At 40.3% G+C, this 19,303-nt stretch overlaps 1 protein-coding gene across 3 annotated transcripts in view; it reads right to left on the bottom strand.

Annotated features, from left to right (window-relative positions):
• The window catches only part of adamts7 (ADAM metallopeptidase with thrombospondin type 1 motif 7), a 223,794-nt gene that overhangs the window by 22,539 nt on the left and 181,952 nt on the right, over positions 1 to 19,303 (bottom strand). Inside the window, exon 24 of one of the 3 annotated variants that reach the window (XM_088333620.1) lies at positions 6,046 to 6,835. The exons of 1 other annotated variant lie outside the window; for it this stretch is intronic. In XM_088333620.1, the coding sequence (XP_088189746.1) occupies positions 6,672 to 6,835 (164 nt within the window). In that variant the 3' untranslated portion in view covers positions 6,046 to 6,671. Of the gene's footprint in view, positions 1 to 6,045; positions 6,836 to 19,303 lie in introns of those variants that run through there. One more of the 3 variants, XM_088333621.1, reaches the window with a different exon arrangement.

The following is a 19,303-nucleotide window of genomic DNA, read 5'->3' on the forward strand; positions in this document are numbered from 1 at the left end:
GAGTCATTCCTAAGACTTAAAAAGTGGTCGGCGGCGCCCTCTGTTGGCTGCGGCTGCATCGGCTCGCTACAACGGGTCAGGTGTAATCGACATTTCGTTCTGTGTACATTGTTACACAGAATGACAATACAAGGAAATTATTATTATTATTATTATTATTATTATTATTATGTACATGCATGTATGTAGCCAGTGTATATGTATGTATGTTGGTGTATATATGCGCGTGTGTATGTATATGTATGGGTATATGTATGTGTATATACACGCATATATTTGTTTTGTAAAGGAGTGAGCGCTGATAAGCTACGCTTCTGCTGACTCCTTTCTGAATATGTATTTGGTTTTCCCTTCGTTTTGTGGTTTATTTTTTTGGAGGTTTTTATTATATCCAAGATGGCGGCGCGCGCAAGTGCAGCGGCATCACGGGCTCCAGTTCGTCTTTTGTTTTTCAATGTTCTTTTATCCCTCATATTTTACTTTCTACTCCTTTCGCAACTACAATAACATCCACAACATCCCGAGGGGTATACAGAGACCACCGGATCTCCCTGGGTGATCTGCCTGCCAACAACGCCGGAGCAAAAGAAAAAGGCTGCCAGTCGGGCCTGGGCTAAGAAGGCGACCACACAGACCAGCGCTCCCAAGCATGATCCTAACCAACGCCAGATCCATCGTCCACGAAATGAGTGAATTTGAGCTGCGGGTCGCCACCAACAGCGTCCGAAACTGGAGTCTTTTTGTCATCACGGCAGTCCAACTAGCAGGACGCACGCTTTACCGGCATGAACGAGACGGAGACTCCGGTAAAAACAGGGGTTGGGGACTATGCGCTAAAATAACAGCCGAATCATTGACACACACTGCTCACTCGATATAGAGTTTCTAGCAGTATTGTGTAGACCCTTCTATCTACCGAGAGAGCTAACTGTGGTCATTGTGATTGCTGTTCCACCGGATGGTAACGTTCCACCGGATGCTAACGTTACCATAGCGCTAAATCTCCTGCCCGCTGCTATCAATAGATAGCAGCCTGTACACCCCGACAGAGTTTTTATTGTCGCCGGCGACTTTAATCGGGCATGTTTAAGGACAGTACTTCCCAAATCCATTCAACACGTGGACTGAGCAATTAGGGAAAAAACACTGGACCGTGTGTACAGTAAGATCAAACATCTAGTTGGATCCGCCCATCTCTGTCTGTCCCTCACCCCCTCATACAACCCCCCCGTCCGGAGGAACCAATTCTATACAACAAAGACAGTTAAAACATCTTCTTTGTTCCTTTATCTCTTTGTTTTCCTTATCCTCACTGTAAAATGTGGCTCTGGAGTCGTCCAATTTCGTTGTCACAATATATCCCATGTTGTAACAATGACAATAAAGGTATATTCTCTTCTATTATGTGCGTCCTCATTTTCTTTCTATTTTACATGCTTTTGTTTTGAGAAACCGTTTAACAATTATCAGGAAGCCTTGCAGTACTTGTAATGCATATTCTGAATAAAAGCCAACAACAAAAACCTGTAGCTAGCTTGATCTTGGCCATGAGCACCAAAATGTCTTTTTGTTCCTGGTGATCACATTTTCCCCAATATTTGTTTTCTTAATCAATCATTAAGCACCTCTCTGCATTATTTTAGGTTGCCGTATTAACCACGTATACAGTTGAATGCGATCTTAACTTTCCATCAAAACATGAACTTAAATTTTGTTCTGAGAGAATTTCGGTTCAGTTTGTGCAATCATGGAATACGACGTCGGCTGTGAGTCTATGGAGGACTGATCCAGCCATATTTCGAAATTAATGTACCGTAATTTCCGCAGTATAAGGCTCACCAGGTTATAGGGCGCACCACCAAAAAATAGTTTTTGGTCCTATATTTTCCATGCATAAGGCGCACCAGATTATAAGGCGCTACAATGGGAAGGTCGACAAACCAGACAGATAGTTCAGTCCAACTTATTACCCCCTTAACATTCCAAAAGCTTGCAAAGAAGCAAATACGTGTCTCAGACATGTACGGAAACGGTGTCTGTACGATGTCACCAATCACTCAAATGCATCGTTCCAAATATCATTCGGAAGGTTAAAGTCTTGGGATTCAAGAAATGCCAAACATTTCTTAGTTTCCATTTAATTTTTTTCTGGCAACTGTGTGGACAGTAAAGTAAGAATTTTATTGTGCAGGGAAACCGGGTTCTTTACTGTGCATATGACAATAAACACTTTGAATTGAATTTAGTTTAAAAATAGACTCATCACAGAAACATCAAGATCGTTCTAAAACAAGATACCGGGAAAATATAAAGCCGCATAGCTCACCTAAGTTCTCTTGCAGCCATCACGTTCAATAATGATACGTAACCATGGTCTTCTTACAACCGTGAGTGTAGTAAATCCAGGAGAGTAAAATATTCACAAATACAGAATAGTAAAAAATGTTTTCTCTATGCCGTAGTGCAACCCATTGTGTGATTCACATTCATCTTTTTCTGCCAATTGCAGGCTTTGTTTCGCCCCTTTAGCCTATGCGAGCCTGTAAATGATAAAAAGGATCCGCCCCTTTACCTCCGAATAACTTTAGCCAATAGTGACTGATTCAAATGACGATTGACACATTGGTTAGGAAATGAAACGCCGGTATATAAATCCCAGCATACACCGCGGACTACTTCGCCTTCGGGGGAAAATCTAGTCGGCGGTTGCTTGCCTTAGTTGCAAGACTCTGCGACTTAATATGAATCCATATATAAGGCGCACTGTATTATAAGGCGCATGGTCAGCTTTTGAAAAAAAAAAATGCTTTTAGGTGCGCCTCATAGTGCGGAAAATACGGTACTCCTAAATACCTACAAATATGTCATATAAATAAATTAATACATAAATAACTCGCGTAATACCTACATTCAGTGTTGGAACATTTGTAATCCATTCCTGGAGCGGAATTACTATTTTCAGGACAAGCACTGTCAATAATAAAAATTTGTAACTCATCTGTCGTTTCAACATAGTGCGTTACTCTGCTACTTTTTAAAAGCATGTCCTCTGATTGCAATCAAATTCTCTTTTGCTTACAACATACAACCCTTAATCCACCACTAATGCAGGGTGTGCATGTTTATGTTTACCTACAAAGTACAACTGAACAGTCACACTAAGCACCAAGTATGAGAGCGCTGAATTTGTCCTCATTGAGATATTTTCCCTACTGTATGTACTCACATCTAAGCTGCATTTACAACTATTACATGAAATACTGAACTAAAGGGGTCAATTTTTGTTCATGTGTGACCAGTAGCAAATAATAGGCAGCATGTGGGTAAGCATGTGGGCATACAGGAACAACAAAACCAATACGGCAACTATCAGCACAGAATTTATGCTAAAGTCGTGCTGAATTGCGGTCTTTTTATTTGCAAAATAATGTTTGCAATACACCATGCCTGAAGGAAAAACGTTTTTGAGAGTACTCAGACGTAAACAGGGTTGAGTAGGGTTACTTTAACTGGATTAGTTTCAATTACTTTTGGATTACTCCAATACCAAAAATGCTAATAAAAGACAAAACAAACTAAATATGAACAAAATTAGAAAATTTTGTGCAGGCTCGGGGAGTAACGGAATACATGGAACGGCAAAAATGATGTTGGCAAGCTGTTTGGATTTATTTTCATTTTGTTTCTGTCGCATTTTATCTTAGTTTTGCCGGAGATCAATGAGATCAAAGCCAGGAGAGAAGGCTTACCACGTGTTGTGAGTCATCATTTTATTCATATTAAGTTTCTTTTGTCTTTTATTAGCATATTTGGTGTTGGAGTAATCCAAAAGTAATTGAAAGTAATCTAGTTTAAGTAACCCTACCCAACCCTGGACGTAAAGGAGATCTTTGAGTGATTTGAAGCCCAGAGACAAAATGGATGTAGAGTGCCTCGGCTAGGTGATTGTCTGCAAGCTTTCAAGATTGCACAAGCAAAGATATATGAAGGGTTCGTCGCTTCCACAGGTGTACACGCTTTCTTCAATTTATTTCATCATGTGGCTATTTTAAAGCAATTTTAGTGGGTTGACTTCCATGCTAGTATACTTGGTAATCTGTAACTAGAGCGCGTTACTCTGAAAGTAACGCGCTGCTTTTGGGTTTCGGTAATCCCAAATTAAATGAAGTAATTAATAATTATATCTAATTATTTTTTCAGTAATGCACCCAACACTGCCAAAACATGACATAAATGCAATCTATTATTTCGTCTATGCAGTTTTTAATTTGTTTTTGTTTTTGTGTCGCAAAAAATGTTTTTCAAATGAGGGGGCGGGTCAAACTGGTTGAGCTAGTAAACTATTGGTTCAACAGTGATAAACAATTTGGCTGCCACATGTGCGGTCCCTTCTCAAAGTTTCTTCATTTTCCTCATGTTGAGGTTTTTTGAGTTTTTTCTTGCCCTCATGTTGGTTCCAGATCAGGGGATGATGTAATAATAGTTTGGAAAAATTGTCTGTGTAATAACCTGTGCAGCCCTTTGAGACTCTTTGTGATTAAGGGCTATACAAATAAAAATGACTTGAGTTGATCAACCAACAGGTGAAAAACTCAGCCACTTTGAGGTGCATCTTCATTGGAATAACAGTTAATGATGCAAAATACGCCAATTAGTACACAACAAACTAAGACAAAATGCATAAATATGTCAGGACCAGGACGGAGACAGGACCCACTTGTGTTTCTCTCGGTTTTATTGGGAAGAAAGGAAAGGATTGGACACACGATCCGGGGATCACGGGTCGCGGGAAGTAGGTCGCTCTGAAAGCGGAACTGGCACTTCCGTGGCGAGTGATGGCGGTGTCGGGAACGGAAAAAACAGGTCAGTAACCGGGACAGGAGAGCAAAAAACGTGGTCCAGATAAAAGAAACTAAGGAAACAGATGGGAGCAAAAACAGGAGTCGAAAAGCTTGCCTAGAGTAAACTGAGGTTCGCCGACGGACTGACAACAGGTGACCGAAAGGAGTGGGTTTAAATAGTGACAGGGAGCCAATCAGAGTCCGAGGCAGTTGGCGCCAAAGAAGCAGGCACATGTGACTCACATCAGTAATCATGACATAAATATATGAATAAATTGCATTTATATCATATGTTTAAATATTACGTGATTTATTTATGTTTTTTTTTTATATGGCACATAATTGTAAGTTTTTATTTATTCATACGTTCATGTCCATGTATGGCCTTATGAGTCATCCCTTCGTTAGCTGCACAAATGAGTAAATACTGTATGCACCGGTAAACTGACACATATGGAATGTAAGCACCTTTCACTCTGTAGATACGTACTTAGGTATTTAACATATACAATCAGGGTTGGGTAGGGTTACTTTAACTGGATTACTTTCAATTACTTTTGGATTACTCCAATACCAAATATGCTAATAAAAGACAAAAGAAACTAAATATGAATACAATGACTACATTTTGTGCAGGCTTGGGGGAGTAACGGAATACATGGAACGTCAAAAATGATGTTGGCAAGCTGTTTGGATTTATTTTCATTTTGATTCTGTCGCATTTTATGTTAGTTTTGCCGGAGATCAAAGAGATCAAAGCCAGGAGAGAAAGCTTACCACGTGTTGTGAGTCATAATTTTATTCATATTTAGTTTATTTTGTCTTTTATTAGCATATTTGGTATTGGAGTAATCCAAAAGTAATTGAAAGTAATCCAGTTTAAGTAATCCTACCCAACCCTGTATACAATCAATTGTGGTGTACCGTCTTCCGAAAATCAAAGTACAGTGGAACCTCGGTTCTCGACCATAATCCGTTCCAGAACATTGTTCGAAAACCGATTTGTTCGAGCACCGAAATAATTTTTCCCATTAAAAAATAATGTAAATCGTTTTAATCCGTTCCAACACCCTGAATGTTTACCTTGAATGTTTAACGTAAACATAAAGCTAACCCAGGCTAATTGTACGTTCACGTTATCGTAATCTTCCATACGAAAGATTTCCCTAACATGAACGTGTAAAAATAAAAAAATCAGGTCGTTTACAAGTCATTTAGCACCCGGGTCTCCACAACAAGTGGTGAGCGGTTCATTGGAAAGGGGGCTCCGTTCCAACACCCTCAATGTTGGGCTCCGTTCCAACACCCTGAATGTTTAACGTAAACTTAAAGCTAACCCAGGCTAATCGTACGTTCGCGTTATCGTAATCTTATGAATAGGATTTCTTACCTTTGTGGTGATCAGCAGAAGGCGCTCGCACACCTCCTTCATATTTGGCTATTATTTCTTTCTTAAATGCAATAGTTGTACGCACTACTTTTCTTTTTTCACCTGTAGCAACTTTGCTGCTTGCACTGACATTCTTCGGATGCATAATAAGGGGCTTAAACACCCGTACGCAGCTCAGCATCGCACCCTAGCGTACGCACTCACGCATTACTGGAGTTCGAACTCCGATTTTTTGACCGAACAGCGAAGCAAGAATTTCTCGGAATTTTTGGTCGGACTCCGATTTGTTCGAACTGAGAGGCGTTCGAAAACCGAGGTTCCACTGTATATGAATCCATACACGTTAGGTTTAAGCCGGCTGTCTTCATAGCCTTTTGTCGGTGACCGAATAGATTATCCTCAAAGTCATTATTTACGTTCCCTCCATAAGTAAACACAAGCTAAGTTGACGGGATCAAGTGGGCGAGGCTTTGCAGGGGGTGGCTTGTTGTCGGGTTGCAGGTTTGGCAGCATTTCGCTCGCACGCCGGGCAGATGGCATCGGTCCAAGCGACGCAAGGTCTGACAGAAGCGAGACGTGAGACGGTCACGGAGGCAGACTGCTCCTGTTTGGGGGGGACATCATCAAATTCAATCCAAATGTATCCGTGAAGTTCTTTGCAGGTAACAAATGGCTACTCAAATAGTTGTTATACAAACATTAAATGTACAATATAAAGAAAATCTTTTGACTCTTTTTCCCTGCCCTACAACCTAGAACTGTCACGGTTGCCAAGGCGCCCAACTGGCCCCGCCCATGTGGTGCCAGCTGCGGCTCGTCGACAGATTGGCTGCAGTGGCTCAGGAGGTAGAGCGCTCGTCTTGGGATCAAGAGATCGCAGTTCGAATCCCGGCTCCTCCGTGTTACATGTTCTTTTCAGGTAACAAATGGCTACTCAAATAGTTGTTATACAAACATTAAATGTACAATAAAAAGAAAATCTTTTGACTCTTTTTCCCTGCCCTACAACCTAGAACTGTCACGGTTGCCATAGCGCTCAATTGGCCCCGCCCATGTGGTCCCAGCTGCGGCTCGTCGACAGATTGGCTGCAGTGGCTCAGGAGGTAGAGCGCTCGTCTTGGGATCAAGAGATCGCAGTTCAAATCCTGGCTCCTCCGTGTTACATGTTGAAGTGTCCTTGGGTAAGACACTGAACCCCTAATACAAATAAGCAGGTTAGCGCCTTACATGGCTGCACGGCCGCTATTGGGAAATGTGAGGCACACTGTAAAGCGCTTTGGGAAGTCTTGACTTGAAAAGCGTTATATAAATGCAGTTCATTTCATTTCTCAGTGCTCTCACTCTTCCTTGGTCAGTCCGTCAACGAACCTCTGCTTCGCAAGACGTGGGTTTTGACTCGGTCCTGTTTCCTGTTTGTATTTCCTGTCCCTTATGGTTCCCGTTTATGTTGTCCTGTTCAATATCGGTTCCCAGTTTCGTTCCCGTCTAGTTTGTCCTGTTTAATTTCGATATCCTGTTTTAATATCAATCCTGTCTGTCCCATCCTGTCCGGTATCGACCCCATCGGTCCGATATCTGCTCGGGCAATTGGTATCGATCTCATCGGCCTCTTGATTCCAATCATTCCACGCCAGACTGCTGCCTAACGTGCATGACTCCCCATTTCGCATAAAATAAAAGGCTTGTGTGAGAAAGGTCACGCATTTGGGTCCTGATCCTGTTCCGGTTCTTGACAAGAACGCCAAATTCACAGACAAACACAAAATGTACGTTTATATGATCATGTATTTCTGCTTATTATTTGAATCAATGAAGTTTTATCCCACTAGAGGCCACTTCATAATACACACTTCATTTAAAAATGTCCATCTAAACCAGGGTTGTCAAACTCATTTTAACTCGGGGGCCGCACGATAGAACAATCATTCTCTCGGGGGCCGGACTAGTAGATGAGAAAGAAAAAAAGAGAAAAAGAAATAAGGGAAAAAGAGGGAGAGAGAAGTAGAGAGGGTAGGACAAAGAAAAAGAGAAAGGGAGAGAGAGAGAGAGAGAGAGAGAGAGAGAGAGAGAGACAAAAGAGATGAAATGAGAAAAAGAGAAGGGGAAAAAAGAGAGAAAGTACAAAATCCAAAGAGAAATACAAAGAGAGAAGGAGAGAAGGAGGAAAAAGAGAAAGAGAGAGGGAGAAAGCAAGTGAAAGAGAGAGAGAGAGAGAGAAAAGAGAAAAAATATAAAAGGAAGAGAGCAAAAGAAGGTAAAAAGACAGAGAGAAAGAGGAACAAAGAAAGAGAAAAATCCAAGTACAGCGTTTGTGAGAGGCACCTGGCTTTGGCAACATCAAGAGGATATATTTCAACCTGCGGCTTGTTTTTCTCTTGCGCTTCTCTGAGCATTGTCTCGCAGGCCGGATTCAATCCCTTAGTGGGCCTGATCCGGCCCGCGGGCCGCCTGTTTGACACCCGAGATCTAAACCCATTCAGTGTCATAAACTACGTTTTCAGAAGTATTGTGCCAGAGTGCCAAAACATAAAAACAAGTTGTTTTTTTCGTGTTATTTAAAAAAAAATACTCTAATGAGCGTTCTCGATTCGGGCCCCGGTGCTGTGGAATACTCTTCCCCCTGAGATTCGATCTGCATCCTCAGTGGAAATGTTTAAATCTAAGCTTGAAACACACTTCTGTTCTATATCGTATGAATAACCTATATTTTATGTTGACAATATCTGTGTATTATTTGCCCTCATGTCGGTTTTAGATCAGGGGATGGTGTCATCATAGTCTGTGGTTTACAATAATCTGTGGTCTGTGCAGCCCTTTGAGACTCTTTGTGATTAAGGGCTATACAAATAAACGTGAATTGACTTGACATGAGAGAAAAATAAACAAAAAGTGAAAAATAAAAAAGGAAAGTGAGAGAAAATAAAAAAGATGAAAAAATAAAAAAAGAGGAAAAAGCAAAAAAAGAAAGAAACAAGTAAAAGAAAAATGAAAATACAGGAAAAATGGTTTAAAAAAAGCAAGATAAATAAGTAAAAAGCTGGGAAAAAAATGATAAAAAAAAGAAAAAGGGGAAAGAAATTAAAAGTACAAAAACAGGGAAAATAAGAAAAACTAAGACAAAAAGTTTTTTTTAAATTGCATTCAAAACATTTCCAAATATATCAAGTCAATCTTGCCAAATTGTACTTCCACTAAAAAGTGTGATTAAATACAGTTCTCTATTGTGCAACCGACTAAATAAATCCCCCTAAATTTTAGTAATATGTAAAAAAAAAAATCGATATCTCATGTTAAAGTAGTAAAGTAGTAAAGTTTGTGGGTCGTAAAACCTATCCAATAGTCTCATCTCATCTCATTAGCCGTACCGCTTATCCTCATTAGGGTCGCGGGGGGCTGGAGCCCATCCCAACCATCTCCGGGCAGTGGGCAGGGGACACCCTGAACTGGTTGCCAGCCAATCGCAGGGCACACAGGGACAGACAACTCATTCGCTCATCCACACCTAGGGACAATTTGGACCGGCCAATTCACCTGAAATGCATGTCTTTGGAATGTGGGAGGAAACCGGAGTGCCCGGAAGAAACCCACGTGAGCACGGGGAGAACATACAAACTCCGCACAGGAAGTCTGGAGCTGGATTTGAACCCACGCAGGAGGTTCCCATGACATGAACTGTGCCGCACAACCACTGCGCTGCCATGCTGCCCTTATCCAATAGTACATAAGTCAATTCATTAAAATGTAAAAAACGAACTGGTGTCACCGGAAACTCTTCAAAGTGTTAATTGATGTTAGGTTTCGGACATGTTCGCTAATGATTTGGTTAGGTTTGATGTTTCTCTATGTGATTCCGTGTGAAGCTCGTAGACTTTGTGTGAACTCTCAGACCCGTAGAAGATTAAAAGCAACATTGGCTGTGACATGATAGAAAACTGTTTGTCTTATGTTCCTTCCCTTTTTTGTTGTGGACCAGAAATCAGGTCAGAAAGGAAACATATGAACAGGGTTGGGTAGGGTTACTTTAACTGGATTATTTTCAATTACTTTCGGATTACTCCAATACCAAATATGCTAATAAAAGACAAAAGAAACTAAATATGAATAAAATTACTAAATTTTGTGCAGGCTTGGAATACATGGAACGGCAAAAATGATGTTGACTTCCCGCGACCAGTGATCACCGGATCGTGTGTCGCATTTTATGTTAGTTTTGCCAAAGATCAAAGAGATCAAAGCCAGGAGAGAAAGCTTACCACGTGTTGTGAGTCATCATTTTATTCATATTTAGTTTCTTATGGCTTTTATTAGCATATTTGGTATTGGAGTAATCCACAAGTAATTGAAAGTAATCAACTTAAAGTAACCCTACCCAACCCTGATTGTTAGTTGTTGCTGGGCTCAGAAATCTGCCCAGAGGCCTGCAGAAGCAGATCTGCAGGCCCTGGTAAGACCTAACAAATGACAATGAAACTGTAGGTTTAGCCAATCAGCTCTTGAGTTGGCCACATCAACGCCTTATGAAGGCATAAGGAAATGTTACCTAGGGGGCGGTAATGCACCAAAGCGATCGCGCCAAAAACGAAATAGGAAAATAAGAAAAACTTATGTTGATTTGAGCGAACAAGCCTTTCACAAGCAGGAAAATGTTTTGCCACCTCTGGCCCACGACCTATGAGCAGAACCAGAGCTCCACGACGAAAAGGTGAAAAAAAATAGGGGAATCTTAATAAGACTTAGAGAGGGTTTCATTTTTTGGGGTTAGGGTTAGCAAGCAGGAATATTTATTTCAGAACATGATGAAAGCGCAGGATTTCAAAGCAAAGGGAACTAGGTGGAGCTTCTTTCTCTCATTGCTGTGAGTCATGGAGTTACGTTAACACCTTTCCACTGATAAGATGTTTACGGAGATGTCGAGCAAAATACAAAACAACCAGATCACTGCTATTGCTGATGTGATAGGGTAAGAGATCAAAAGGGAAGTTAGGAACATATTAAACACCGTTTGTGGATAAAACGACGGATTAAGGAGTAACGAAGCCCAGCTCGCACTGGTGTTGCATTAGGTCACGGACACTGGAGCGCTTCCTCACATTTGAAAATTGGCAAGCAAGCAGTGTTCCCTCTAAGCTGCGCACGTGCGCAATTGCGCACTGCTTGCACATTCTCAGCGCACGAGAAAATCTAGCCAGCGCACAAAAATCAGGGCTCAAAATTACTAATTAAGAAGCGACTTAAGTCAAAGTTACAGTGCTTGAAGGTAAAAATACACAGGTTCCCCTGACGTTGTGTCCTAAATGCGGTATTTTGAAGTCGAGTCGAAGTAGAACGAAGTTGAGTAAAGTTAGTAGAGTTTGTCGAGAACCGGCTTCTTCGGCTCGGCTCACTAAAAGGAACCGGCTCTTTTGGGTCCTAAACGACTTTTCAGGTTGTTTTTGCTTCTTTAATCCCAACATGACCAAATATTATGTAAAACTATGCACAAAATGATTTAAAAGAAGGGGGAATAGAACAAAAAAGAAAAAAAACACCAAAATGAAAAAGTAGTGAAAAGCTGAGAAAAAAAGAAACAAAAGGAAGAGAAAAAAAGGCCAGAAAAAAAGAAAAGAAAAAACATAGGAAAAAAGTAAATAAAAGTAAGTAATAAAAAGTAAATAGAGAACAAAAAGAAAAAAGTAACAGCTCGGAAAAAATCAACGCAATGAGACTTTTTTCAAAGGAATTTAAAAACAAGTAGAAAAAAAACACGGAAAAAAGAAGAAAAAGTTTGTGTTGCATTCAAATAATTTCCAATAACATCAAGTGAATCTTGTTACCAACATTGTACTTCCACTAAAAAAATGTGGTTAAGTACAGTTCTGTATCTTGCAACCGTCTAAATAAGCCCCCAAAAAGCCATACAACCTTTGCAATCGTACATGAGTCAATTCATTCAAAAGAGAAAAATAATTTTGCATTGCCGGAAATTCAGCAAAATGTAACGTGATGTCAAGTTTTGGACCTGTTTGATAATTAACTATCTTGCCACACTTGGGATTATAGTTGCTCACTGTTTGAATCGTTGCTCACCGACTTTGTGCGAACGCTTAGACCCGTGGAAAATTACAGGGAACATTGCCTGGCACCACCCGAATGGAATTCACCACAGTCAGGTTGACTACATCATGATTCCACGACGTATCAAAAGTAGAATCAAGACAGCACGTATCCAGGAGCAGATGTGGGATGCGCTCACGACCTGGTCATGATCATTTCCGTGTTCGCCTCCAGAAGGTCAAAAAGTCACGGAACCCATGAATCAAGTTTGACCTTGTGCGACTGAAAGACCCTGAGGATGTCGAGAGCTTCCAGGCCTTTATCAGCGGAAGTATGCTCATTTGCTCGTCTTGGACGAAGATGTCGAAACCCTGACCACCAAGTTTTTAGACACAATGACTGAAGCGGCAAAATATATTTTAGGAAATCACCGGAAGTAGATCAATTCTCCAACAGAGCGACACCATGCGAGAACTAAAGGAAAAAAGGAAAAAGCTCTGTACAAGCAGCAAAGTATAAAGCAGCCAACAAGAAAATCAGAAAAAGCTTAAGAAAAGCAAAGGAGAAATGATCAAAAACCAATGTCCGGAGTTAGAAGAGTGCCTCAACAAGAATAATTCAAAGAAAACCTTCAAGATTTTTTAAATACCTCACACAAACTAAAGAATAGAAAAGAAGAATAGAATAGAATTTACTTTTATTGTCATTCTTTGTAACAATGCACATTGAACGAAGTGTCGATACACCTGACCCGTAGCGAGCCGATGCAGCCAGACAGGGCGCAGCCATTTTAGTCATTAGGTGACCAAACCCCCCAATTCCAACCCTTAATGCTGAGCGCCAAGCAGGGAGGCAATGAGTACCAATGTTGTAAGTCTTAGGTATGACTCGGCTGAGGCTTGAACCAGCGACCTCCCAGTCTCAGAGCGGGCGCCCTACCATCTAGGCTACCGAGCTGGTAAAAAAATGAAATGATCTGCATTTCTATAGCGCTTTTCAAGTCAATGACTTCCCAAAGCGCTTTAGATAGATAGATAGATAGATAGATAGATAGATAGATAGATAGATAGATAGATAGATAGATAGATAGATAGATAGATAGATAGATAGATAGATAGATAGATAGATAGATAGATAGATAGATAGATAGATAGATAGATAGATAGATAGATAGATAGATAGATAGATAGATAGATAGATAGATAGATACTTTATTCATCCCCGTAGGGAAATTTTACACTTCCAGCAGTCTACACCGTTGTTTATTAACAGATGAACATGATGCCCTAGGGGTGCTTGTAGCGGAGCGGATGACGTCACGCCAGTCCAAAAGTTTGACATCCCTGCGGCAGATGTGAAAATCCAGGGATACACCACCTCGTGTTAGCAAGTACGCCTCCTCTCCGATTCCCCCCGGCTTTCGTGTCTCTGTTTAGCGGCGTTGAAGCCGGATTGCTCCGGGTAGCTCCGGGTGGCTACACGTTAGCGTCCGGAATGCTAAACGTGAGCCACGTTTCCGCAAAACACAGCAACTGCGCTCCCTGTGCGCTTCGATGTTTTCCACCAGCACTCGATGATCTTATTTGGTCGTGAGTTCGCATTTACCATTATTACGGATGGTACCGAAGACTTATAACGCCGCTTAGCTAGCTCCGGCTCTCCTTCCACGATAGGCCCCTTCATCACGCCGGCACGAGAATTCTTCAGGGCAAGGAGTTGAAATTCCTTGAATACACGCATTTATTGTATGGTAAACAGACAAAAGTCAGCACCATTCAGGATGAGGCAGGGAAACTGATGAAAAAATAGAATGAATAGATGGACAGAATACTGCTCCAAACTCTACAACCACCTGACATACACAATATAAAAGTCCAGTTTGTCGTGACAGGCACTGTTGGGTCATTAATGAAAAAAAGAAAAGGAATTTGTTGAATTGTTTACTACAATTTAAGTCCATTCAGAACTCATGCATTCGAGAGCAGCAAACTACTGCACTGAAAAACGAGACTTTTTACCACGTTCTCAAGCGAGGATTTTGATGCAAGAAAAAAAACGTTTGACTGCCACGCAGTTATTGCTTGTGATGCCTTTATGTCTCAGAATGAAGTGACAGGAAGTGCTCAACAGGTATTCACATAAGCCCACTTGTCATCAGAAGTGACATCGCGAGGCTTAGAAAAAAAATGAAACAGCCCACGCTTTCTTGTTGCAATTCAATATCTGGAGGCCAGAGGTGCAGCGTGATGCCTTTCAAAGAAGACGACTCAAATTGCAGGTACTGAACTTTTAAGAGTGAGCCTCGCTCCGAGAGAGTCGTCTCAAAATTACTGAAAGTACTTGGCCGTTCCTCTTCGTATTGCAGATTTTTTAACCGCATGATGAGATGAATATGATGCAATCCGATCAGTAGCCCTTTGGTGTGTTGCAACAGACTTCCAGGTCTAACTGTTAAGTATAACAAAATATTCACACATACATGTATGAGAGAGGTACAACTAGAAAAGAAACTAAATATGGATAAAATTATGACACACAACGCGTGGTAAGCTTTCTCTCCTGGCTTTGATATCTTTGATGTCAGGCAAAACGAACATAAAATGCGACAGAAATAAAATGAAAATAAATCCAAACAGCTTGCCATCATCATTTTTGCCGTTCCATGTATTCCGTTACTCCCCAAGCCTGCACAAAATTTAGTAATTTAATTCCCATTTTGTTTCTTTTGTCTTTTATTAGCATATTTGGTATTGGAGTAATCCAAAAGTAATTGAAAGTAATCAAGTTAAAGTAACCCTACACAACCCTGCAACTGAGTCATTATCAAACATTTTAGATCTTGCTGAGTTTCCGGGCAATGCAAAAACATTTTTCACTTTTGAATGAATTGACTAATGTATTATTGCAAAGGTTGTACGGCCTACAAACGTCATTTGTTTTTACAACAATTCTTTCACAAGATTTTCATTTCTTTTTTTTCCTGGTATCTTTTGCCGCATAATACTAACATTTTTGGGGGCTTATTTAGTCGGTTGCACGATACAGAACTTTCTTTTTTCTCAGCTTTGCACTACTTTTTCATTTTGGTATTTTTTCTTTTTTGTTCTATTCCCCCTTCCTTTAAGTCATTTTGTGCACAATTTTACATAATATTTGATCGTGTAGGGATTAAAAGAAGCAAAAACAACCTGAAGAGCCGTTTGAGACCCAAAATAGTCGGTTCTCTTTAGTGAGCCGAGCCGAGGAAGCCGGTTCTCGAAAAACTGTACTGAATTTACTCAACTTCGTTGTACTTCGACATTGACTTCAAAATACCACATTTAGAAAACAGCGTCAGGGGAACCAGTGTATTTTTACCTTCATGCACTGTAACTTTGACTTAATTTGCTTCTTAATTAGCAATTTTGAGCCCTGATTTTTGTGAACTGGCTAGATTTTCTTGTGCGCTAAGAATGCGCGGGCAGTGCGCGATTGCGCAATTTATATATTAACAATATTTTTTATGTTTCAAAACTATGAAAATTAGTCATGTTTACAGACGGCACTAACATTTTCGATTCAAATGATAATTATATTGATTTAGTAACCTGTATTAATCGTGGATTAATTAACCTAAGAGTATGGATGGATATTATTTATATCCATCATCTCTTAATTTAAATAAAACCAAAGTAATATTCTTTAGTAATCGCAAGACAATTCAAGATTTAGAAGTTAAAATGGATGGTGCTGTATTATTAATTATGTTTTTAGGGGTCATAGTAAACGCTAAAGTAAGCTGGAAAAACACACATCAGACACATACAAACGAAGGTATCTAAAAGCATTTCAGTAATTAATAAAGCAAAATTCCTTTTAAACTATAATGCATTGTATTGATTATCTTGTTCTCTAGTTCTGCCATACTTAACATATTGTGCAGAAGTCTGGGGCAATAATTACAAAAGTTCACGACATACACAGGGTAGGATATCGTGATCATACTAATATTTTATTCCTGCAGTCCAAGTTATTAAAATTGGATGATTTAGTAACATTTTTCACTTCACTGCTATTTAAGGTCAACAATAACATAGTGCCAGAAAACATCCAAAAAGATGGAAGTTATAACTTAGGGGCTGTAGTAAATTCAAAGTCCCAATGGTGAGAACCACCAGGAAAAGTATGTGTGTGCCTGTGTGTGGAGTCAAACTTTGGGACAATTTACAAGACGAGATCAAACAATGTCCAAATATTCACGTGTTCAAATTTAAATACAAAAAAACATTACTGGCAGAATACAGACATGTAGAAAATGGGTATGATTATGAGTGATGGACTGCCAACACAGAAGCTCTATGTAGGAAAGGGCAAAGCCGACTTTACTTCCTCAGAAGGCTGGCCTCCTTCAACATCTGCAAAAAGCTCCTGAAAATATTCTATGAGACAGTAGTGGCAAGCGCCCTCTTCTATGCGGCAGCGTGTTGGGGAGGCAGCATCAAGAAGAAGGATGCCTCTCGTCTCAATAAACTGGCTAGGAAAGCGAGCTCTGTTGTGGGCAAAGAGCTGGACAGCCTAACAACAGTAGCTGAGAGACGAGCACTGAAAAAGCTGAGGTCAATCATGGACAATCCATCGCATCCACTACACAGCATTATCTCCAGACAGAAGAGCAGTTTCAGCGACAGACTGCTGTCACTGTCTTGTACTACGGACAGACTGAAGAGATCTTTTCTTCCTCATGCCATGAGGCTCTTTAACTCCACCTGGCAGAGAAAATGCCCACATTAAACCACACCACCTACATTGGATATTACCGAATCTTACTGCAATATGTATTCTGTGTAGCACTATTTAGTTACTCTATATAACACGCTACAGTGGGCATTTGCACGTCACACTGGGTATTTGTATATTGTATTCTTTTGGCTTTATTGTTGTACTGTTCTCAGCTCAGGGATGCTGCTGGAAATGTGAATTTCCCTTAGGGGATGAATAAAGTATCTATCTATCTATCTACTAGAGATTCCAAATATTGCGTTGCAAATGGATGGTTTACAACTATAGTTTACCTTGTTGTTATTGTTACTATTATACCATAACTGATATTATTGCTATTGTTGTTATTATCATTGGTCTCTCAATGATATTTAGTGGCTGGTAGCATTGTTACGTTAATAGATGGGTACTACGATGATTAGTATATAACACAAGTAATCGCGCTAACAGCTGTTAAATTTGAAGAGGACGAGCTGCACAAGAATCTGTATTGTTGTGTTGATTTAATTGCATTTTTTTGAACTGCCCGGAGGCCTTCGCAAAGACATCTGAAGGCCGTGAGACATTACGCGAGTGTTTGAGAAAGCTGTTGGTTTAGCTAATTAGATTTCAAGTTGGAAAGGTGAGCGCCTTCTGGAAGGCCTTGGGTAATATCAGTTAGGAGGAAAAGATGCAGCCTGTCATGCAGAGTGATGTTTTATTGAGTGTGCCTTGTTTGATCTGTGCATGTGCGTGCCTGAGGTGTACGTTGTGTCTGGGACAACCAGGAAGTGAGCAGACAGAGTCGCGATCCCAGGAAACGTGCATCATTGTGTCTCCTTATCCGTATTTCAAAATGGTTCTGATGTTTATGAAAACACCACAAAGTCTATCTATCTATCTACCCTGGTCATAGGCTAGAGGGCCGAAACAAACCCTGCAATTGGCTGAAAAAGATGTGTCAATCATCCGTTAAATCGATCGTTATTGGCTGAAGTTATTCGGAGCCTCGAATAGGCTAGAGGGCCAAATCAAACCCTGCAATTGGCCGAAAAAGATGACTGAATAGCAAGCTTGCTAAACTACGCCATAAAGAAACATGTTTCATTAGTCTGTATTTGTAAATATTTTACTCTCCTGGATTTACTACACTCACGGTTGTAAGAAGACCATGGTTGCGTATCATTATTGAACGTGAGAACTTAGGTGAGCTATGCGGCTTTATATTTTCCCCGGTATCTTGTTTTAGAACGATCTTGATGTTGCTGTGATGAGTTGAGTGAATTAAACTCAATTCCAAGTGTTTATTGTCATATGCACAGTAAAGTTGCGAGCGAAAAAGAAAATAGAAACTAAGGAATGGTTGGCATTTCTTGAATCCCAAGACTTAAACCTTCCGAATGATATTTGAAATGATGCATTTGAGTGACATCGTACGGACACCGCATCCGCACGTGTCTGCGACACGTATTTGCTTCTTTGCAAGCTTTGGGAATGTTAAGGGGGTAATCAGTTTGCCTGAATCATCTGACTGTTTTGTCGACGTTCCCATTGTAGCGCCTTATAATCCAATGCCCCTTTATCTATGGAAGATATAGGACCAAAAACTATTTTTTGGGGGTGCGCCCTATAACCCGGTGCGCCCTATAGTGCGGAAAATACAGTACTCCAATACCAAATATGCTATTAAAAGCCAAAAGAAACTAAATATGAATAAAATGATGACTCACAACACGTGGTTAGCTTTCTCTCCTGGCTTTGATCTTTTTGATCTCCGGCAAAACTAACGTAAAATGCGACAGAAACAAAATGAAAATAAATCCAAACAGCTTGCCAACATCATTTTTGCCGTTCCATGTATTCTGTTACTCCCCAAGCCTGCACAAAATTTAGTCATTTTATTCATATTTAGTTTCTTTTGTCTTTTATTAGCATATTTGGTATTGGAGTAATCCAAAAGTCATTGCAAGTAATCCAGTTAAAGTAACCCTACCCAACCCTGGTCGTAATATAGGTCATCAATAACACAAACGCTAACTCGCAAGGAAATAAGTATCCTATCTGTTGAATTCCTAGCATAGTCTTCCTTCTCTGAAAGGAAAATCCATGAAATTGCAACGCCTGATTTCTGATTTACAGCACGCTACTACAATGCTTGGTCCGCTTCAGGGTGTGACCGTCATTGATTTTTGAATCCTAAGAGAAAATCCAATACAAAACAAAGAGCCTCAGAACCAAGCAACCGTGGAGCGTTAAATATGGTCGGACACGGAGAGCCGGCTGTGTATTCGCTGTAATAAAA

The sequence above is a fragment of the Urocampus carinirostris genome, chromosome 4 (assembly GCF_059441175.1).
Source record: "Urocampus carinirostris isolate Australia breed hairy pipefish chromosome 4, RoL_Ucar_1.0, whole genome shotgun sequence".
NCBI lineage: Eukaryota > Metazoa > Chordata > Actinopteri > Syngnathiformes > Syngnathidae > Urocampus > Urocampus carinirostris.